We start from the raw sequence: 23,101 nt of genomic DNA on the forward strand, positions 1-23,101 counted from the left end.
TTGAAAGTTTTGAATAATGGACGAAAATGAGAAGAAAAATCATGAATGAATTGAAATAAAAGAAAAATTGAAAGTTTGTGAAAGGAAAGAAAAACCCCATAGGATAGAAGCGAAAGATATGCATGAATATAAATGGTAAGAAGAGAATATAGTTTTGTTTCCATTTGGCATACAAGGCTAAGCAGTAGCATGTGATAGGAAGGTCACAAGCCCACTCCATTGCTTACATTTACCCTAAACCAAAAGGAGTTTCGTAAAACAAGAAAAACAAAAAAATTGATCTCTTTTGTACGGTTTGGACTAAAAACGTATTCAAACACTAAACTAAACAACAAATCAACAAACCATATCTTCCTCTTTTCTTAACCTTCATTTTCTTTTTATATTTTATCAAACCAAACTAATTGAATTATGGCCTCACTTGTATTTTTTCTTTTTCTTTTGGTTACAAAGAATAATATGTAACATCTTAATTCAATTCAATAGGATGAATATAAAAATGGTAAACTTTATAACAAATATAAATTTAAAATAGTAAATTGTAGACATATTATAATAGTTGAAAATATCAACTATAGTAATTACCAGTTAGCACAATTTAAATGGAGAGTCCAAACATTTCCATAAATGACAAATAAACCAAAAAAAAAATTAAATATACATCACAACAATAATAAAGTAATTACATATATAGCACCAAAATTTGTAAAAGACTAGAAAACTCCGTGTATAACCATGTTGTTCTCAAATTTCTCAAATTAAAAGCCATCATTGATAACAAGTACTAGTGATAATAGCTATCACTTAAAACTTTCTATTTACCATCATCATGAGTTCTTCTATCCAATAATTTTCACTTATAGAAGTTCCAATTTGAAAATTTTACTATCAAAATAAACTTACTACTGCTGGTTGAATATTTAATTATTGTACTATATTTTGAGTTTATTTCCTAAAGGGTACTGTTTGCTATAAGTTTCCTATATTCTAAAAGCAAATACTCATTCAAATGTATTCGATTTATTGCAATCAAAATTAAGAGCCCCTAAACTTTAACAGAGCAGACCAAACATTAAAACCTGTACTGACCAAAATCAAAATGGATTAAAATAGTAATTCAATCCAAACCTTTATTGTCCCACTCACTTAATACTCATATGCAATAAAGGATATAATGATTCTTAGCTATGGTCAAACCATACTAATTTTACCATACAATATTAATCCAATTGATTAAATTTCAGTGCTCTCTAACCCTATATCCTATATGGTTGCATGATAATTGATTTAGTCCAAAAGTGATTTTAACAATTTTAAAATGAGTTTGGGAAGAAGAAACAATTGAAACATAGATGTCATTCATGTAGGTATATAACGTGGCTTCAAGTGTCAATACGGTGGGAGTGAAACTTGTCTATTTCCCTCTTCTTCCATATAACGAAACGACTAATACTCAACCCAAAAGCTTGTGCAAAGCAAACCCTTTGTTGATCTTCATCTTCTCGATTCCATGGAGTTTTTACCCATTCCATTTCTCTTTTCCATTTTTCTCCTTCTTCCCACTTCATCTTCTTCCTCCACCACAGTACTCCCACTCACTACTTTTCCTTCAGTTTCATTTACAGATCCATTCAAAACCATCAACCTTCTTCTCTCTGCTTCACTCAACAGAGCTCAACATCTCAAAACCCCACAATCAAAGTCCAACACTTCCATACAGAATGTCTCTCTCTTCCCTCGTAGCTACGGAGCTTACTCGGTTTCCCTCGCCTTCGGAACTCCACCGCAGAACTTATCGTTTATCTTCGATACTGGAAGTAGTCTCGTCTGGTTCCCCTGCACCGCTGGTTATCGTTGTTCCCGTTGTTCGTTTCCCTATGTGGATCCTGCAACGATTTCGAAATTTGTTCCTAAGTTATCTTCCTCTGTGAAGGTTGTTGGTTGTCGAAATCCTAAATGTGCGTGGATTTTTGGCCCTAATTTGAAGTCCAGATGTAGAAATTGTAACTCTAAATCTCGAAAATGTTCCGATTCTTGTCCTGGTTATGGACTTCAGTACGGCTCTGGCGCAACCGCTGGAATTCTCCTCTCTGAAACGCTCGATTTAGAGAATAAACGAGTGCCGGATTTTCTCGTTGGTTGTTCCGTTATGTCTGTTCATCAACCAGCCGGCATTGCCGGATTTGGCCGCGGTCCTGAATCGTTGCCGTCCCAAATGCGACTCAAACGATTCTCCCATTGCCTCGTTTCTCGCGGGTTCGACGACTCGCCAGTGAGTAGTCCTCTAGTACTTGACTCCGGTTCGGAATCCGATGAATCGAAAACTAAGAGTTTCATTTACGCACCCTTCCGAGAGAATCCATCAGTATCCAACGCCGCATTTCGAGAGTACTATTACCTTAGTCTTCGGAGAATCCTCATCGGTGGAAAGCCGGTGAAATTCCCGTACAAGTATCTCGTGCCGGATTCCACCGGAAACGGAGGCGCGATAATCGATTCCGGTTCAACGTTTACGTTTCTAGATAAGCCGATTTTCGAAGCCATAGCGGATGAATTGGAGAAGCAGCTGGTGAAATATCCTCGAGCTAAGGACGTTGAAGCGCAGTCGGGTTTGAGGCCATGCTTTAATATTCCCAAGGAGGAGGAATCAGCGGAGTTTCCGGACGTGGTTTTGAAGTTTAAAGGTGGAGGGAAGCTGAGTTTGGCGGCAGAGAATTACTTGGCGATGGTGACGGATGAGGGCGTGGTGTGCTTGACGATGATGACGGATGAAGCCGTCGTGGGCGGAGGCGGAGGGCCGGCGATTATATTGGGGGCGTTTCAGCAGCAGAATGTTTTGGTTGAGTATGATTTAGCAAAGCAGCGAATCGGATTTCGGAAGCAGAAATGCACGTGAGAATTGAGTTTGTGTTACTGAAAAATATAATGTGGTAAAAGAATAACAAAGTAAAAGCAGTCAATTTGGTATAGTTTAACCCATCATTCAAGACTTTTAACTTTCCATGGTGTACGTTTCAGATGTTTTGGGCTTGGGCCTTCTCTTGGCAACCATCGCCAAACTTAATAAATAAACATTACCATCTATAACCTAAGTTTAATTTCAATTGTTATTTTCATATTACATTTACATTAGTCCTGACAACGTACCCATGTATTAACAAGTAGATCATATGTTATAAGACCTAATTATAATGACTCGAGACACTCTAACATTCATGAACAACTTCTGTTTTTGTTGTTGGTTGTGCTCAACAAAAACCGTCCCTAGGATTTGGTTTGAGAGAGAAAATATGATTCCATATTCTTTCATAATATTTAAAAACAATATTATCGAAAAGGATATTTTATGTAATAGGTGTGTTCTTGACTGGATAATCAATGGATTCATATTGTGTAATAACGATAAACAATTTTTATAGAAAAGAAGTTGATGTTTTTTAGATCATTAAAATGAGTTTAGAAACATTCAGAAATATATAACTTATTGTTTGTAATTAATGATTATATGAAATTGTTAAATTCTCTTATAGAGTACTGTTATGCCTTTGCCAGTTCATAAATCACTATCAAATAACTTAATTCTTTATAGATGTGTTAACGATTCCGACGTTTGTAGTTTGAATCTCACTACTGTATTATAAAAACAAAGATAGTAGCTTTCGTAGACTTTAATTAAAAAAAAACAAAGATGAAAGTAATTTAATTTAGTTGAGAAAGAAAAACAATATAAAAGTTGAGATAATGAGAGTTTTTTTTTAATTGGAAATGAAAAAAGAATGGGTTTGTTTGGTTCATTCCTCTGACTAAACTCAGAAAGGCATAGCCTTTGTTTCTTTTCAATCATTGTCAAAAATCAAATAAAATAATGTTTCATCTCTCACTTTTCATAAATTAATTTTCCAAACAAAAATATTTAGACCATAGTTAGTGTTTATTTGTGCAGCCAATTCAATTATTCAATAAAAGTTTGTTTAATTGTATTCACTTTTAAGAAAATAGACAAAAGAAATACAAAACTCAACTCTAAGTTATTAGACTATTCAATTACCATGTCACACCAGTCCAAAAAGAAAAGAAAAACTTATTTAATATAAACATATGACATAATTAATTAAATTTAACTTATTAATAGAAAGTTGGTTAGACTTAGAACTTAGAGAAGAACCCACATGGTAGCTTAGCGTAGCTTAGCGGGCATAATATAAAACAAAAAATGATTTATAAGTTTGAGAAAATGGACAAATTCCAAAGACTCAAATGGGAAGGTAAGGTAAGGTTGGTGAGAAGGGCATGTGGAAGTTTTGGGGTGTGGACTCAATTGTTTAATTTCTTGACAAAATTAATATAAAAGATATGATTAAATGGAAACCAAAGATAAAAGGAAACAAAAAAGAAAGTGATTTTTATTTATGCAATTATTGTTAGGTATGAGAGTTGTTATTGTTGATTGTGAGATTGGGAAAATGACTCCCATTTCCCATTTGCCCCAATGCCATGTGCATCCCCCACCCCCACCTAAACCTTTCCATTCATTTTTTTCAATTTTGGCTTTCTTTCTTTCTTTCTTTCTTTCTTTCTTTTTCCATTTAGAAAAATAAAAGGAAGTGGTACTTTGTATTTGGATTGGGTTTTGCACAAACTTCCAAAAGGATTTTTCATCTTTCCTATGGAATTTTTATGATTCAAGTATATTTAATCTACAAAAGAGAGAGAGAGAGAGAGAAAAAAGGTAATTATATGGGTGTTTTTAAGGAAATGTAAGTATAAAAAAAATGTATGTCTTATCATGATAATTAAATGGGTTTCAATGAAAAAAAAAAAGAAGCAAATTAAAGTTATTGATGTCACATAATCAAACTCAAATATCTTATCTTCTTTATTATCTATGATTTTAATTATATTACAAGTGGAGAATAATAATCAATTTTTATTAGAGAATCAAATCTTAATTTTCTTTTATTTTCTTATTGTTGGGATATGTTGATCAATAATGTCGATTCTAAAACTAATCTATTTAAACTAATATTTAAGCATCATTTCAACCCATAGTTAGTAAATACAACTTTATTGAGAATATTCTTAAATTTAATTTAATTATAATAACCATCTACGTATTGTTAGAAGAAAAAAAGCATTATAATAGTCAATAATAATTATAAATAAATAAAAAAGGAGGGAGGGGTAAAATTGGAAAGAGAGGATAAGATATACACAATAATCTTTAAAACATTATATATTAAAATTTTTCCATTAATCGAAAGATTAAATACAAAATTACACAATTTGCCACCGACCTTTAAATTTTTGCTCTCTTTATACAAATTCACATTTGACAAATTTAATTACTATAATAATAATTTATTTTTTTTTTCATTTTTATTCTTTTGGAAAAATTTACAATTTTCACTGACTCTTTTATCCCAACACGTATTTGTCTAAATTATTTATATTAAAGAAAAAAAGAGAGAGAAGAAAATGGAGAAAAGTAGAAAACTAACGGCGTTAAGAGAGAGAGAGAGAGAACGGAGAGCAAGAATTCTGACGGCAATAACGGAGCTTATACGCTAACGCTGCAGGGCCGCACCAACTGATATTTAACGGCGTTATTACCGACGATAACACCGGCGGTTGGATTTCCGAACATGATAGCCGCCGGACAGTCGACGTTGAGATGGTAGCGGCCGGAGATGAAGGTACCGACTTTGAATCGGACGCGGCCGTCGAGTTTAATGGACAGCTGGACGGTACCAACGGCCTGATCTTGATTAAGGGTGGCGCCGTTGTAGGGAGAGATGGGAACGTTGTTACCGATGAGGAAGGGAGACCAGATGTTGACATCGTTGTGGCCTTGGTAGGTTGGTTGAATGCCGGTACGGAGAGTGATCTGTTGGTTATGGTAAACGGCGTAGACGTCGAGGCGGTCGTAATAGACTCCGATCTTGTCGTTAGGGTTACGGGAATAGACGGTGACTTGGATACTGGAGGAGATGAAGTTAGCGGCGGTGAGATTGAAGAGGTAGACGGTGGCGTCTTGGATGACGAATTTGGGCTTTGTGGGTTGAAGAATGGCCCAAATAAGGAGGATTGTGAGGAGGACGAGGAAGAGAAAAATGAGGATTCCGGCGTAGATTCGGCGGATTAGCTTTGGGCGTTTCTTGCTGTGGTGAGCGCATTCCTTTGACATGTTGGTGAGGGTGAGGGTGAGGGTGAGAGAGAGAAGGTGTGGGTCTTGAAGTCGTTGATGGTTTTCTTTCTTTTCCACTATCTATCTCTCTCTCTCTCTCTGATCAGTAGTAGAGAATGATGATTGGGAGTGTTATTTATGGATCATAAATTCTAATTTCTATGGTTCATAATAATTTGTATTATATAAATACATTTATTATTACTATTCTTTAAAATACACTTTTTTATATCTATATTCCATATTTATTTCACTCATTCTTCTTATAACTCAACTCCAAAAAAAAATAAAATAAATTTTAAACTATAGTAGTTATGTGATTGTCTAGTTGTCAAACACACCTATGGAAATTGATTGTTTTTTTTTTTGTGTTTCATATTAAGATGGAATGTATATGAGAATGTTGACCAATTAATTGAAAGTTAATATTATGTTTATGTATTATGTGAAAATAATGACAAAAGTACAAAAACTTAGAAAAGCAACCAAATGAAATAATAATTGAGAAGGAATAGGAAGGGTGGTGGTGGTAGTAGTAGTAGTAGTTAGATATTAAAGTGATATAATTTAATTAAATTATTTACACTTTCACTTAGTAATAATTAAATTGTGAAGAGAAGAAAAGGCAAAAAGGTGAGTTGAGATGAGATGAGATGAGAAGGGGAGAAGTGTCAATAAAACACATCTCTCCAACCAATTCTTAATTATTAGAGTTCTTCTTCTTTCTTCTTCTTGGTGCTTTTATTGGTGTGTGATGACTCACTTTTCTTTTCTTTCAACACTAAAATTCTTCCTTTTCCATCTTCACTTTTAACTACTTTTGTGTGTGTATGTGTGTTATCTTAAAGTTTTCTTAAACAAACATGCCAACATACTTAAATTCTTAAAAAAATTGGAAAATTACTTTCATTTACTTCAATACCCAACACAATTTTATAAATCATAATACGATCTATGATTATAGTAACGTTAACCATTAAAAATGAGACCATAGTTAATAAAAGAAAATGAAAGGATATATATTATTCCAATTCCAAAAGCCTCTCATTATTTGTTGGGTCTTTAGAGGATATATGTGTTATCAATAACAAATATAAAAATTACAATTAGATTCATGGGGTGCCTCTCTTTTTTTTGTTTACAAAACAATTGTTTTCAAATATGTACAGTAGTTAATTATTTATATAGTTATTTTAAAGAATGTGTTTACAGATTTGTTAATTAAGTTGATGAGAGTTAATTTGAATAAGATTTTTAAAAAGAAAAATGGTTAGCAAAGTAATACTTCATACAATATATAAGTTCTCAAAATGTTATAGATAAAAAAGATCTTAGTAATATTGAACAGATTACTAATAATATTATATATAAATCTTAATTTACAATAAAAAAAAAAACACTTGACTTAAAATAGACATGTGTATGTTTATATATATTACATCAATTTATAATATACCATCATTTTCATAGACTAATATATGATTGGGTATCAACTAATTAACCAATTACTCATCTACGTACTCACTTTTAGCTTTGGTTAAGACTTCAAAATTAAATTAAAAAGTGGATGTACCACTAATACTTTTTTAATTATACATTCTAATCGATAGTGATACATAAATTCTATTATATATATATCAAGAAATTCTAATGAAATACACTAAACTTTTATGGAGTGAACCAACCCAATGATCCAAATGAGTTGGATTGGGTTACTGGATTACATTTTTCCTTTTCTTTTTTTAGATATATGTTTTTTATTTAACTTAGCATACTTAAATTCATTAATAAATAAATATGGAAGATATATGTATTACAAATTTTAAGTAGCAATACAATGAGTAAAAATTATGAATGGGAAGAAAGAGAAAGTGGTTAAGGGGTTAACGTGGAAAGGAAGGTTGGAAGCTTAATTTCAAAATCGCTTTTTCCTTTTTCCAATTGAGTAATAATTATGAATAATAGAGAGAATATTCAAACCGCCACAACCTGCCAAAAGCCGACCAAATAAATGTAAGGACTAACAAACATTATTTCAACTTTTATATATGTATATATATTTTACAAATTTTAAGTTACTTCATATAACAATTTGATTCATTATTATGTGATTTTCTTACGACAGATTTTGATAAAAAAAAATAATAGTAATCATCATTATCTAATATATCAAATTAGTATTCTTAGTTCTTTTCCGCCCTTTAGGAGCGTCGTGAGTGAATATCATTGGAATGAGTTTGTGTTGTAGGAGGAGAGGATATCGAGAATGGTAGAGATACCCTTTGGATGATCTCACCAATACAATATAACATAACTAAATATAAACTAAGCATTCATTAGTTATGATAACAAAAACTAAACTAAGTAACAATTTAGGTCCTATTTGATAATCTTTTTTATTTTGAAAATTAAGCTTATAAACATTACTTTTACGCTTTAACTTTTTCTTTTGTTATCTACCTTCTACCTATAGTTTTAAAACTAAATTAAACTTTAAAGGAGAGATTTTTAAAAACTATTTTTGTTTTTAAATTTTGGTAAGAATTCAACCATTTTCATATTTAATAATGATGTAAATTATTTTAGGATATAGAGAATAAATAAACTTAATTTTGAAAAGAAAAAAAAAAGACGACTTTACCAGAGAAAGGTTTAGTAATTTAGATTTTGTTTTTCAATTTCGTTGTTGTTAAAGTTATTAAAGAAGTGTTTTTATTTTCTTATTTCAATGAAAAGCTTATATGCTTTTCCCACACAAAAAGACTTTCACTACATCACAACTCATGAAGATGACTTCTTTTCTTTTTTTTTTTGTTGGCTTTCCATTTTTTTTTCTAAAAAAGAAGAAAAAAAGAGAGAAAATTTATTTGTGTAATATAATTTTTTTATGGTTAAGAAAATTACTCTTTTTTTTATGCCATGTAAGAGATAATATAGACATATATATATTCCTTACTTTCATATTCAGGAATATTCATATAACAAGAAATAGCTAACATTCATATATTCAACTTTAAGAAAATATTATTGATGTCTTAATCAACTATACTTTATACGTAGCATAGAGTTAAATTTGAAATATAATGCAATCGTGAAAAAGAATCATGAAAAATGTGTAGTTTACAAATTATTTTAGTAAACGAATAAATTTTTTCATATATTTTTTTAAATCTTAATAGGAAGAGTAAAATAAATTATAAAAGGTGCATTCCAATAACAGAAAAATTTATACCCATTTTCTCAAAATAATTTGATACTTATTTTTCCTAATTCTTTTTCAAATTCTTTTCAAAATTAAGTTTATTTAAAATAAATAATTGATTTCCATTCTAAAAAAAATTTATTTAAATATTTTCAACCGTATAGAATCAATATTAGAAAAACGAGACTATAATTTGTTCGTCGATCTTTCATATATATATATATGTAAACTATTAAATATTAACTCGTCATGTTGTCATGTTTTAGATTAATGTGACCCAATAAAAACGTTACATTAACCAAATAATGACCATATCTTTCATTTTCTTAGATTACAATTGATGAAGTTTGAAACACTACTTTTTATTATTATCATTTTAAAAAATATCAATTTATACTCTTAAATTTTTTTTAAAAAATTTATTTATTTTCATATGAACTAATAATGTTATCAATTGAAATCATATATCATTGTAAGTGTATCAACCTACACTCTCCATTACCTTCTATTCGAAGAAAAAAACTTGTGTGAATCATCTATGCATTTATTTTAGTCCATTTTTCTCCTAGAATCGTCTATGCATTTACTTTGTGTAAGTCGATTATCGAAAAAATGTAAACATGTTTGAAAATCACTAAATTAAGAATGATGTTCAATTAGTATAATATATTGTAATTAATTAAGATAATTAAAATTGATTGGGTTGCAAATTTTTTTAAAAAAGTTTAATCAACTCAAATCACAAGTTTCTTCACACGATATTGTGAAGAAAAACTTATAACATTTAAAAAGTTCAAGATTTAAAATCGAAACAATCATTAGAATAGAGTTGCAATTGACATATCTACAACGCCAAATTAGTTTTAAAATATAAATTGATATCTGTCTCATTCTTTTACATAACACAATCCCTTTATATATTACATTGTAAATGTTAATTTTTTACATTCTCCATTGTCTTTATATGGCTATCTTGCGAGAGAAATTTAGGTTAGGTCGTCTATATTTCGAAGAAATGTTATTTGTATTATTATTGTTTATTGAAAGGGGTAGGTGTCCATATCTTTCACACATTACTCTTCAAGTAGTTTAGTATATATATCATGACAAATAGAAATAGTGTGATAGAAAAGGTTAAGCAAATTAGGGTTAGCAACACAAGGGACTTATGGGTCTACCCCTAATTAATTAATATACTTTATCATAATAATCATAATGTATAGTATATTAGTAATTTAAAGGGATAAATCCAAAATTTGTTAGCTAAGAAGAAATTAGGTATAAGATGTAGATATGGGCTCTTTTGTTGCATCGATCATTTTCATATGGGCTAGGTAGGTGTTGTGTGTAATTAATTGTTTAAATTAATACCAATATGCATGGTAATGATATTAGTTTAATATATGTTTGATATATCTCTCATTGTAATGGTATATGTGTTGTCTGCTTCCAAAGAGTTTTCTATTCACTTTTATTTTATTTATTTGTGATTACTCTCTTTTATTCTCTTTTGAAGTACCAAATTATCAATTTTTTGATAACAGTCAAATTAAAGGTTTGTATGAGTTTAGTTCATTTGTTGGAGACAGCAATTCCAATTAATTAGATGAATTGCTTTAAAAACTAAACTCTTAACATGTGAAGAAAATATTGACAAAGTTTATACAATTAACACATTAGACAAGTTTAATTATGCCTAAATAACTCAACAAAGGTAAAAAGAAAAAGAAAAAAAAAAAAAACAGACCCATCACAAAGAAAAAATAAAAAGAAACCAACAAATAGCAATGCGATTTGATTAATCAAAATGGAAGCAACCGTTGACCCATGGTTTTTTAATTTGAAATTTTCCATTAAATACAATGTTGGTTATGAGTATCTAAAAAAATTCCATGATAACAATAGGGAACGATGTTCAAGAATGTGACCTACAAAATAAAGAGAGACTTGCACGTTGTATGCTATTGTGCTACTTGGCACAAGACTCTTATATTTAAGTCAAAAAGTTAAAGAGTGAGAGTTAACTTTCTTTCTTTAAGCTACGATAATAATAACGTATTTATAGGAGGAACAAATGACCTAAGTTATCCTCGATCAAGACGTGGAGGAATGTATGTGTTTGCAAAGGTCAAATACCTTTCCAATGTTCTTTGATCAATTGGACATGCACGACCAACTTTTTTTAGCCCGACCTCAACTATGGTCGAGGTGAAGAACATTAATTAACTCGTAAGCCTTGGCCCAAGCAAACCTTCTTTCCTTGATCTGAATTTTGTTGTTTTTTTTTATCAATTTACGTTGATTGTGTTGTGCAATCCAAAATCACTCATATCAATACTACATAGGATTTTCTATCTCTCATTTTGTCTTAATCTCATGAAAAGTATATATATTATTTTCCCAAGGCACATTCTAATATAATAATAAGACACAATTGGGAATGTAATTTTGGATTAGAATATAACATATTTATATATGTGGTTTTCTTAAAAAGAGAAAAGAAAAAAAGGGAAGAAATGAGGTGGAGAAATTAAAGAGATGTTATGAATATCGATAAGTTAGAAAGGGTAATGCATGTGGGAAATGGACCAATAGAATTATTGGGATATGAAGATATAGGAAGGAAGCATTGTAGGGTTTACCAATTTCCCCTTTTCCCTTTCTTCCTAAATAACCCTACACACTATATCTTCCTCGATTGCATAACACAATATTATTATTCCTTTTCTTTTTCTCCCTTTTTTCAATGCACATAATATTTTACTTGTATTTTATAAAACCTTTATTTTATCATTTGATTCTTTATAAACCTTTTTAAAAAAGAAAAGAAAAAGAAATCTTATAATTACTTATAATTTTGTTCTATGTTGTTGGGTTTAGTCTTCTACCTTTTGAGTGATTTTTTAAGGTTAATTATTTTATTTTGTTTGTTTTAATTCTTAAATATTGGAATTACTTTCTTATTAAATATCAATCTAAAAGATAATTGCATTGAGTAAGTTGGTGATATTAAACATTATAAGTTACATGGAGCATTTAAAATTCAAGAAGAAAAGAAAACAAACATTCATGGGTACTGAAAGTTGAGTAAATCTAAACTTTTAGTAATACTATATAAATTTCTAAACCAAGCTTAAAATTTATAAATTACAATTTACATAAAAAGTCGATCTCACAAGAAAATTTTCAAATTAAATATAAATACAGTAATTTTTTTTAGTTTAATAATTATAGGAGTAAAGTATTAAAGTATATATGGAGATTTAATTAAAAATGACTATTAGGGTCGTAGTAAAATGAAATTAAGAAGGTTGACATTATGATTTTAATGTTAATCCTTAATCAAACTTGTTTTAATTAACCACAAATTTCATACAAATTAAAAAGGCGAATGTGTTATTTGGATGCGTGTAAAGCACGGACCATTCAAAACGTTTTCCTTCTTGGTCACGCGCTTCGAGAAGGTTAGATGTATACAACAAATATATATATATAAGTTTGCAAAATTCTCAAATGGGATAATTCCAAGTAACAAAATGGCCAAATAAATAAGTAAGAAGAAGACTTTTAGATATGGTATAAGGAACAAAAATATTTATAATATATAAATAAAATTTTAGGTAATTTAATCTATAATTTTCTTGAGTAAAAGGTCTTGACATTAAATTACATCTTCTACCCAAAAATTATTATTTTTTTTTAAAAAATACTTGTAATTTCCTTACTTTTGGTAGGAGACAATTTTGAAAACTAAAAAAAAGGGTAGATTTTAGAATTTTATTTTTATTTTTGAAATTTAAGTTAAGAATTTGATAATTCCCTTTTATTTAAGAAAGTTGTAATAAAATGGTAAGAAGGTAAGAGAAAATAAACTTAATTTTAGAAAACAAAAAATTAATAAATTTGCTAAATTATATATTAACTGTACATGTTGAACAATTATGGGCTCCACCATCATTTTCTTAACATTTCTTTTTTCTTGTTGCCATTACAATTGCCATAGGGCCACATTTCTAATAATAAACAAAGAAATGTGTAGGGCACCTCCACGGATAAGAGAAAATTTTAGAGCATCAAATATCATAGTTTTGGCTTTATATTCAATAGCCTTTCTCTTCCCTTTGTAATTTTATTGTAATGTTAACTAAAAGCTCTAAGGCCCATCGGGCAACTGAAATGAAAGGTTAAATTTGCTTTTGCTTGATACATCATCTACCCACAAAGGCACTGATATTATATTATTATTATTAACCGGTGTTTTTTAAAGCTAAGCATAATGTAAACTTCTAAATTTATGGAATAAAATGTAGATAAGATTCTCAATTTACGAAGAAAATTAAGTATGATGATTTTAGACGGTCAGAAAATTCATATGGCTGCTCCCTTTCAAAATTAGAGAAAGAAATGGAATAAGAAAACAAGAATTTGGTTTGAGGCTATGCTGTAAACACAACATTGAGGTGCGTCCTCAGCCTGTTCTACATAGCAAAGAGGGAGATGCCTCGCAGCATCCAATTTAGTTTGATGACACAACTCTTTCATTTCCTTCAATCATAGTACATTTTTTGTTAACTTTCTTTTACCTTTAGTCCAAGCCAATGGGACCTAAAGAAATATGAAGAAAGTGTGGCTAAGCTCAAGCGATTAGAATTTTTCTTCTACATTGACATGGATTAATATATGGGTCTGAAAAATTCTAGAGATACAATTAATAAACACTACTTTGAGTATTTTCCTATGTACTTCTATGTACTATAATTTAAAGGTAGGATCGAGAGAGCAAATGGACATAACATATACACAACAAGACCATTACGAAAAAAGCCGAGTGCCTGCAACAGGAAGGGACTAATCATACTGCCGGAAACTGCACTAGGAGCATGAATGTGGAAAATATCCGCAAGCGGAAGACAGAATCTAATGATACAATTTGTAGAGAAGAAAAGAACAAGGGGGGAGGGGAGAAGTACCTGCTCTAACTTTGTCAATGTACAGAGCATTGCGAGAAGCTACTAGCGCTTTTGCTCACTGAATGTCTTGCCTTCAAAAAATTCATTTAGCATACGCTCGAGATCCTCGGGTGAATATCTGATGTATTTTTGAGGATTTTTCCCATTCTCAATCATAGGCCTGCTGCACATGTAGTTTACACATAAATACACACAATTTTATAGGTTAAAGTTAGATTATTGTAAAGTGAAATAAATGAGGAACATGCCCGAAACGCTTGATGAAGGATCGGTAAGCAGGCAATAAAACTTCAGCAACTGCCAACCTTAATGACTCCCGCAACTCACTGTCAGGAACTGTCCACTGAGATTGCCGTTGATGAAGCTCTTCAAATTGGATGTTAAAAGTCTTGAACCTATCTTTCACCATAGCTCTTGAAAGTCCACTGCTAGCATCTCCCGAACCACCACCACTACCTGAGGCCTGAACTGTGAGGCACTGCAAAATCTGCAAACAAGAAACAATAACCTAAGTATGCTAAGCTTACATAGAAGTTCTTGGTTTTCTTGGAACTTAGATAGCAAATACCGAGAAAAAGCTAATATATTATCCATGATCTTCACATTCCCTAGAAAAAGTGTAATAATTGACATTTTAGGTTCCCTCTGGACCTTGTTAAACTAGACATTGTACAATGACAAATCTGAGCTGTGATCGTTATTTTGCCCATCCTAGTGTAAAAAAGAGACAATGAGACATCATATTAGTGCCCATCCTAGTGTAAATAAGAGAATGAGACATCATATTTATGCGCTGGCTCCAGTTGGCATTCCAAAGGAAAATGAAGAATGTAGAGAAACATTGGCGGATTGGAGCACCCAGAGACATCAAGAGCCTGATGCACGGATCACTTAAAAGTTATGATAGAGTAACAAATAAGTTGTTTTTTTTATTAATAAGAATACTTTATTAAGTAAACGAAAAGGCATGATAGAATAGCCAGTAAGTCCTTAAACAAGAAAAATAAACCAACTTTTTCACCAAATTGGTTCCAAGATCTTGATGTAATCCTTGACACAAAAAGGATCATATCATACACTTCAGAGACAAAGTTCCAATATGGCTAGGACTTTCTCTAACGTTTACCCTTAGAATGATCTATTGCCAGCATTAGAAGTGAAAAGCAAATGTAAAGGATTGAAAGTAAGATGAATTTCACAAGCAGATTTATTTAGGCAACAGGGTATAATAGTTATGTTCAATACACCATAGAACAGATTTCTCTGACTATTTGAACTTTGGGGCAGCAATTTGAGTGCTGAAATAGATTCAATAATCAAAAGATTGAGAGAGAGTTCTCTTAGAAAGAATTGAGTGAACCAAACCTTTGCCCAAGAAATCCGCTTGTATTGATTTGCATGCTGCTGCACAACCCGTCGATGTATCTGCACCCAGTCATCACCCAGCAAATCCTTTGCCTCCGATCTGAGAACTCAGTAGAAAAAACCATTACCATTAATAATAAAATAAATCTTAATCTTTTGATGTACAAGCCAAATACACCACAAACCTTCGGACGGATCTCACTATATAGTGAATATTGTTCATAAGAAATAATTGAGTTAGTGCAGGATCCCTATATTGTTTAGATTTCCCATCAAGATTAGTCTGAAGGGCCTGCATGATTCTTGTAGTTACCACTGCTATCTGAGCATCTGGATCACTAGCGTCAAAATCTTGGAATAGCTGCTTCAAAGTAGATTGGTAGCTGTACATTTATGTTGTTTATGAGAAACATAATTTTGTAGCTATAGGGTATAAAATAGAGATAAAAACAACAGACACGTAATTGCCAGGAGATCATGTGAAAAGGCGCCAATCAGAGACAATGAAGGATTTATAAACCATAACATGTATCAAAAACCATTTCTCATGTTCGAAGGACCCAACAACAAGGAGGGTGAAGAAAAGAGAAAAAGAGAGCCAGAGAAGCTCCTTTGGAGACCATCTACGAACTAAAACAAAATGTTTCAGAGCAGAAAAATAGGTAATAGTTTGAGCCTTTGAGGTAATGACATCAATTGTAAAGATGATTGAGAAAGAGCATGCGTTTCAAGCAAATTGGAAAATGTATAATGCAGGTGTTGTTGCATGGTATGTAGGATGTGGGCCATAGTTTTAGGGGTATGACAAGAAATGTTGAAGTGGAAGCAACAGAAAGTATAACTTACTCAAACAGAAACTTGACGTAATTGATCACATAACTAGTCAAGGGATGAACAGTCCCATCAAGAACTGCCGTTTTTGTGGCATCTTTTTCTACGGCTTCTTCAAAATCAACAAAGGTCTCTTGAGCTGTCTCGGCAAGGCGTGTGGTTAAGCTCAATGCAGAATCCCGCATTTCAATACATGCTTTACTTCCAAAAAGTGTTTCAACCTGCTCTTTGCACGCCAACAAAAAGAAAAATGAAATGTAAAAGAGTAGATATTAGCATTTGCAAGTTGCATTTTTGGAAACATGTTTTTGGTCTTCTCACAAACAAAAGAATAAGAATCTACCGAATGACATCAATTTGCTGTAGCAAACCCAATATTTAATAAGTGGGGTACATTCAAATTCCAATAGTTCATTTTAACTTTAAGTTACCAAACCCATAAAAATACGTAATACAGCAATCTCAACCATAAAAAAAAAGAGGTTACATGCTTAAAAGTGAATCGGCAGTTAAAAGTGTAGTAGACATACAAAAAAAATGGAGTAAAATAAATCATCATGCACATCATTAACTAACAGGAGATCCTTATATCACTAAGTTAAGAGTTCCCACAACTAAAGATAAAAATTGGACCCTAATACTCATTGCATTCTACAGTTTTACTCCCAACTATTATATACATAGATATATAAACACGTACATAGATATACATACATACATGCATGCATACATACACACACACACACATATACACACACATAGATATACATATATACACATATACTTACATACATGTATATACAGTTTGAACTAAACAAACCAAATGAGAGGGAAAATGTAAAATGTAAACATAAAGAGGGAACGAAGAAATGGATTTCTAGTGGTCGAAAAACAAGTAGAATAAAAATAAATAGATGGGACCTTGTTGCTTTGCAGTCTTTTTATTCGAACACCTAGGATAAACTACCTTGTAAGTTGTATCACCAATAATCTTGTGTTACAAATTAAACTTGACAAAAAAGAGGAAGAAAAAGGAGGATAAAATTGTACCTCAGACTGCAGTTCTCGCATTATTTCATACATGTCTAAAAGAACAAACAATTTTTCTGGAGATCTCTTGCTTCTGGCAATGGCCTCTCCAAAACTTAGTAGCACTGACACACTGTTTGAAGTCACATCAGCAAAGCATTGATCTTGGAGAGAGTCTGCACCGTCAAAAATTTGATCACAAATTTTCCTTTCCCCAGCAAACAGCAGTTTGACCTTTTTCCAGCAGTGTAAAAAGTTGGGAAAACAATTAAAATAGGACTGAGAATAGATTGATTAAATAACCACAAACAAATATGACACATCCTTACCGCAATGCGCATGTAATGTATCCAGTTCCCAATCTTAGCTTCAAGAGCTTCCCACTGCATTTTCTGGACATCATCCTTGGTAAGCCTCTCAACACCTAATTTCCTAAGACTCTGTTCTAAAACTGAAGCGCGAGTATCCCTGATATAAAAGAAATACTTTATTACATTGATCCATGTTTTGAAGGACTCAGCTCAACAGAAAGTAACAGTATAAGACAAGTAAGACATCATATTTTAAGCAAGCAATCTTTTAACATTTTATCATTCCTTGAACAGCTATTGGCCCATTCATTCTTAACCGGTACACAAATATCATTACTTTATCTAGAAACATGAACATGTAAAATACAGAATTTCAATTGGTAGTCGGCGACTCAGCAACTTAGCATCATCAAAAAGACCACATAAAATAACATATTCTCATAAAAAATTATGAACCTACAACTTGTATAAAACACAAAGGAAAAGGAAAGTCTTTTTTAAAAAGGAAAGTTATAGGAGAAACAACCCTCGTATTGAACAAACTAGCATTCAGAATGTTGGCTAGTCAAACACCATCAGAGATGATACCTGTATATTCTAAACAGCTGCTGCTGATGACCAGCCTGAATCATTTGTTGAGCCAAGTCATGCAACAATGGAAGAACCCTGGGCGGAATTAGAGTTGGTGGAATGAAGACGGCAGCTTCTAAGCTTTTGTTCTGTTGGTCAGAGTTAATTTTGCTACCACTATCACCATGGTGTGCAGATGCTGATGATGGACGCAAATTGTTGGGGAGGCAATCAAATAGACGATCAGGTTCCACTGGCTTACTGCAATTATGAAAAGTCCACGTTCATTGTGCTTGTATATCAAGTAATAGTACAACGTGGTAAAAAAATCTTACATTCAATTAAAAACTGCCTAGCTTTTCTACAAATCTAATTATGATAGGACGGCAGCAGATCTGAATAACAAACTTTTGTAAGCTCAATATAGCAGCCTAAAGATGGAATAACATTTTAGAATGTAGGATTGACCAAGCTGACCATAGCAATGAGTCCTTTGTTCATTTATCAAAGGCTCCCTTCCTGGACTCGAGTTTGACTCAAAACACGTAGTTGATTTCATGAAGCTTGGTAACCTCTCCTACTAATCTAACTTGCCAGAAATTCCACACCTCTAGCAACATTCTCGAGTCTACATTAATTTAATGCCATGAAACCCCCAACAACACGTCTCATGACTAAGCGTTAGGGAATTAATTCCCTTTTTCGTTCTTCCTCTCATATGCATTTACGATAGAAGGCCTCATATCTTTATTCTAATAGAAATTGCAAAAACAAACAATTCTATGAAACCACATAAGAGAAAAATAAAGTAGTTATGAAAAATGTTTAACCAAGCATAAGTTGGCAAGATGATTATTGATTTAAATCCGAAACAAGGACATTTATAACTTTTTTGTCACATATGAGCTTTTCAAACCTTAAACGGATCAAGAATTGCTCTAAGAAAATAATAAGAGAGTCTATTGATGAAGTCTTGGAGAAGTTCAAACAAAAGAACTGAAATCTTTATTCCTTCTATTAAAATCTGAAAAATGTTTAAGAGGAATCTAATTACACATCTATTCAAATCGGTGATTACTTAAAAATAACAGATGCAAAAGATTGTTTTATTTCTTTAAAAAAAGAAGTTGTTACAACAGCTACATGCACTCTTATTCTTAAAAAACATTATAAAATAAAAATAAAAAATAAAAAAACAAACCTGTAATTTGTTAAAAGCTGTCTGAACTCATCTTCTAGCTTTGAAATGGCTTTAACAAGCAAGTTGCTTGTGTGGATAAGAATAGCTTCGTTACTTTTGAAATTTTTGTTCCCAATAAAGTAGCGATTTGTGCTTCGTAATTGATCAATTGCTTCCAAGTACATCTCTAAGTCCTCATGTGGTCCCCTGAGTATTTTAGCCTCGGCCTGCAGTTTTCAATTGAAGTAATGTTATCGTTTAGAGACAGATAGTCATGTTGCATAAACTGAAAAAAGTGACGATAATAGTTTTCAAAGAAAAATATGAAACCAAATAAATAGGAAGTCTGTGCCACTTACTGACCCAAATTCTAACGTTATAAATTCCCTGGTCAAACTACCAAAACCACCAACTGTTAACAGTCTTTCTTTCATAACAAAATACCATAAAGAAGCACAACCATGTCACAAGAGGGGCATTGCAACAAAAAAGTCGTCCAAATGGTTCAAATAATGCAACAGAGACATGCTTATAACATATATGACATGCAATTTAGCATAGTTCTACTGCCTAATTTTATATTTAGCAATACTATAGAGTGCAGTGAATATATGTTTTTCACAGAAACATTTGTAGACACATATGAAATAGGTAAGTTTATCTTAACTCATTTTGTTTTTAATGATATGGGTAAACTTCTAGTCATAAATAGCCAAAAAACCAGGTGAACATCAGGTTTTAACAATTATAAAAGGCAATGTACTGCCCAATTTGCAGCTACTTTTTTCTCTGTCAGCTACCACTTGATGCCAACCTTTTTTAGTATGATTAGAGAGAAATAAAGCGTGAGAAATAATACTACAATCCGAGACAAAGGTAAATGTGTCGCTCAGTTTGAACCAGAGAAGAATGCACAAGGGTTTCAATTACACTTTTTGTGTCCCACCATGTCCCGACTATTTTTATCCAAAATGTGCCTCATGGCTCATGCATGTTGGCAATGTTTTGTACTCAAGGTGGCAGGTGATTAATTTTTTATTATTATTATGTAACAGATATGACTTGTGCTTCAAGTTGTAAACGTAGTGAAACAGAATTCAAGAGTGGTAGAGCGAAGAAAAATGTCCAGATGATGCAAATGGAAACTTTTATGATTTCATCACTCGTCAGCCTATCAAAGTACCCAAACAAACAATCTGAGACGTGAAGCTGCCCTGAAATGCTACTACTATAACACCATCAATTTCACGTAAATTTTCAATACGCAATAATCCATTTAATAAAATAAAAACCAATTCAGCAGAAAACTTATAGTCAATTCGAATGCAATCAGTAGCAAGGCATGAATTACGAACACCGCTTGGAGATGATACATTTTATTTCAACTTACTACAATTGCTACTGAATAAAACACATATAATATAAACAAGAAGCAGTAAATCAGAAACCGTGCCTCTTTATTTCCACAAAATAATTAACAAACAAGATGGTAATAGCTATCAACCTTGCGTGTAAGATCAAACTGAGCCAGCATACTTTCTGCAGCCTTCAATGTCTTGTCAATATTCTCATGCGCCCTCCGAATTGAATGAGTTCTTATCTATCGCATCAAAAACAATAACACAACAGTAAAAACGAAAATACAAACAATTATATAAATTAATTAATTAAAAAAAACACCAATTGTCCGCTTTCCTCGAAATCAATCAAAACGTATCAACACATCGTAAAGCATATCTCACAAATAACGTCAAATACATAGCATGATCATGTCAACAATAGAAATTTACAAACAGTACGAATCACACAAATAAATTATGAGAACAAACAAAACGAAGTCTAATGAATTGCATTTCGGAAATGGTAGAAAGCAAAGCACCTGAGTGGGGCGCATTGCGGTTTCGAGGGCGGAGAGACGGTAGTCGAAAGAACCGAGAATGGAGACCATGTTCTCGGTGACATTCTGGCTCTTCTGAAGCGACTCTCGAACAAGTGCGGCTCTCTCGGTGAGAATTTCCATGGCCTGTGGAACTCCCATAGGAGATGGAATGTTTATTTTGGGAACCAATGTGGTATGGTGGTTGGGGAGAGAAGAGCTTGATGGAGAAGAAGGCGATTGATAAACAAAATTTATTCAGCCACGGGAAGCTTCTATTGCCTTTTTCAGGTCTCCCGTCAAAATGCAAAGAGGAATTAGAAATGAAGTTTGTTATGAAAAAGCTATTCGTTGTCAGAACATGGGCCCTCTTTATATACCTACGGTTCACCGTAAGTGGGCCCGGTTTGAAACCCGCGAAATTTATTCGGCAAAATCGGTTTTTTTTTCTCTTTCTTCTTTTTCTGTAATAAAAATAAGAATCGGTTTTCTTTTTTTCCAATGACTTTAAATATTCACTTTCACATGTTTTTGGTAGGTCGTCGTTCATACAAAAACAGTCGTTATATTTCATCTTGATCATCTAGTACTTTGTAAATAAGTTGCATGCACCACTCTCCATCTTATGCCTTCCTTTATTAACTTCTTATTTATTTTCTAGTCACGTTTTCGATGTCAGATTTTTATAACTATAAAAGTTGTTTTGATTTAACATTGATGTTGTTGTCTTTTTCAATGGACCTAGGGGCAGTGATCCAAGACAATCATGATTCCATTGTGGTGGCTCAAGCGTTGGTGTATGATGGGTTTTTGTCGAGTACTGAGGCAGAGGAATTGTGCACTCTTCTCAAAGGTTTCTTGCTGAGGCGTTGGGCTTATACAAATTGCGTGTGGAGATGGATGTTGAGACAATGGTGAAGAAGATTAAAGTGTGTGTCAACCTTTTTCTTTCTCTCCTCTTGGAGTTATTTATGCTGAATCTCTTCAATTACGAAAAGGGCTTGAAATGCTTGATTTTCGTTATGTTCCAAATTTCCAATGATACATGCAACGGTGTTGCCAACAAATTGACTAAAATTGGGCTTTTTTCTACTTACTCTTGCACTTAGATGGATAGTCATCGTCTTCCCTTGACACAATTCTTGAACATATGAGATGGGATCTCATATTTTGTATCTCTTACATTACAATCACGGTTAAGAAAATGTTATTTTACATAATATGAAAACCATGGCATTTGTTATTTCAAAATAAATAAATAAATATATAAGATCACTTAAAAGTTAAGTTTTCTATATCGCTTAAACGAGGTATTTAATACTTTTTTAAAAGAAAAATAGTATTAAATATTGAGCTTGATCGGTAGCTAGATCTTCCATTGAAGGTAATATTAAGTGTTGTGCTTGTTCTTTTAGTCAAATTTTCAAGTAGCATATAAATCGTAATTCAACTGAAAGGGACGCTAATCAATGTTGTGATTATTGCATGAGGTGGAACTGTTTGTCGACCGTAGAAAGTAGTTAGCTTCAACAAAAGTGTAGGAGGAAGTGATATTGAAGTAATAGTCTTTACAGCATACAAAA

At 32.1% G+C, this 23,101-nt stretch overlaps 3 protein-coding genes across 3 annotated transcripts; 1 reads left to right on the forward strand and 2 right to left on the reverse strand.

Annotated features, from left to right (window-relative positions):
• Window positions 1-1,379: 1,379 nt before the first annotated feature.
• Window positions 1,380-3,104, forward strand: LOC105435893 (probable aspartyl protease At4g16563). Its single transcript, XM_011659430.2, has one exon. It carries the CDS (start codon window positions 1,511-1,513, stop codon window positions 2,894-2,896), a length of 1,386 nt encoding a protein of 461 aa, XP_011657732.1. The 5' UTR covers window positions 1,380-1,510; the 3' UTR covers window positions 2,897-3,104.
• A 2,104-nt stretch (window positions 3,105-5,208) lies between these two features.
• LOC101216889 (NDR1/HIN1-like protein 1) lies at window positions 5,209-6,305 on the reverse strand. Its single transcript, XM_004143288.3, has one exon. The coding sequence runs from the start codon at window positions 6,182-6,184 to the stop codon at window positions 5,558-5,560; it is 627 nt and encodes a 208-aa protein (XP_004143336.1). The 5' UTR covers window positions 6,185-6,305; the 3' UTR covers window positions 5,209-5,557.
• Window positions 6,306-13,820: 7,515 nt separating this feature from the next.
• On the reverse strand, window positions 13,821-21,847 carry LOC105436019 (exocyst complex component EXO70A1). Its single transcript, XM_031886867.1, has 11 exons — window positions 21,522-21,847; window positions 21,147-21,242; window positions 19,664-19,869; window positions 18,481-18,723; window positions 17,911-18,049; window positions 17,603-17,815; window positions 16,568-16,773; window positions 15,907-16,104; window positions 15,722-15,821; window positions 14,605-14,843; window positions 13,821-14,516 (listed from the first exon to the last, which is right to left on the reverse strand). The coding sequence occupies exons 1-11, from the start codon at window positions 21,678-21,680 to the stop codon at window positions 14,399-14,401; spliced, it is 1,917 nt and encodes a 638-aa protein (XP_031742727.1). The 5' UTR covers window positions 21,681-21,847; the 3' UTR covers window positions 13,821-14,398.
• Window positions 21,848-23,101: the final 1,254 nt, after the last annotated feature.

Source organism: Cucumis sativus, chromosome 6 (genome assembly GCF_000004075.3).
Source record: "Cucumis sativus cultivar 9930 chromosome 6, Cucumber_9930_V3, whole genome shotgun sequence".
NCBI lineage: Eukaryota > Viridiplantae > Streptophyta > Magnoliopsida > Cucurbitales > Cucurbitaceae > Cucumis > Cucumis sativus.

Excerpts from the sequence above, each read along its gene's own strand:
- LOC105435893 (XM_011659430.2), top strand. The coding sequence starts at position 1,511 with ATGGAGTTTTTACCCATTCCATTTCTCTTTTCCATTTTTCTCCTTCTT.
- LOC101216889 (XM_004143288.3), bottom strand. The coding sequence starts at position 6,184 with ATGTCAAAGGAATGCGCTCACCACAGCAAGAAACGCCCAAAGCTAATC.
- LOC105436019 (XM_031886867.1), bottom strand. The coding sequence starts at position 21,680 with ATGGGAGTTCCACAGGCCATGGAAATTCTCACCGAGAGAGCCGCACTT. Across the intron at positions 18,050-18,480 it reads CAGCTGTTTAGAATATACAG|GGATACTCGCGCTTCAGTTT; the intron begins GTATCATCTCTG and ends CTTTTATATCAG. Across the intron at positions 14,844-15,721 it reads AGCGGATTTCTTGGGCAAAG|ATTTTGCAGTGCCTCACAGT; the intron begins GTTTGGTTCACT and ends TCTTGTTTGCAG.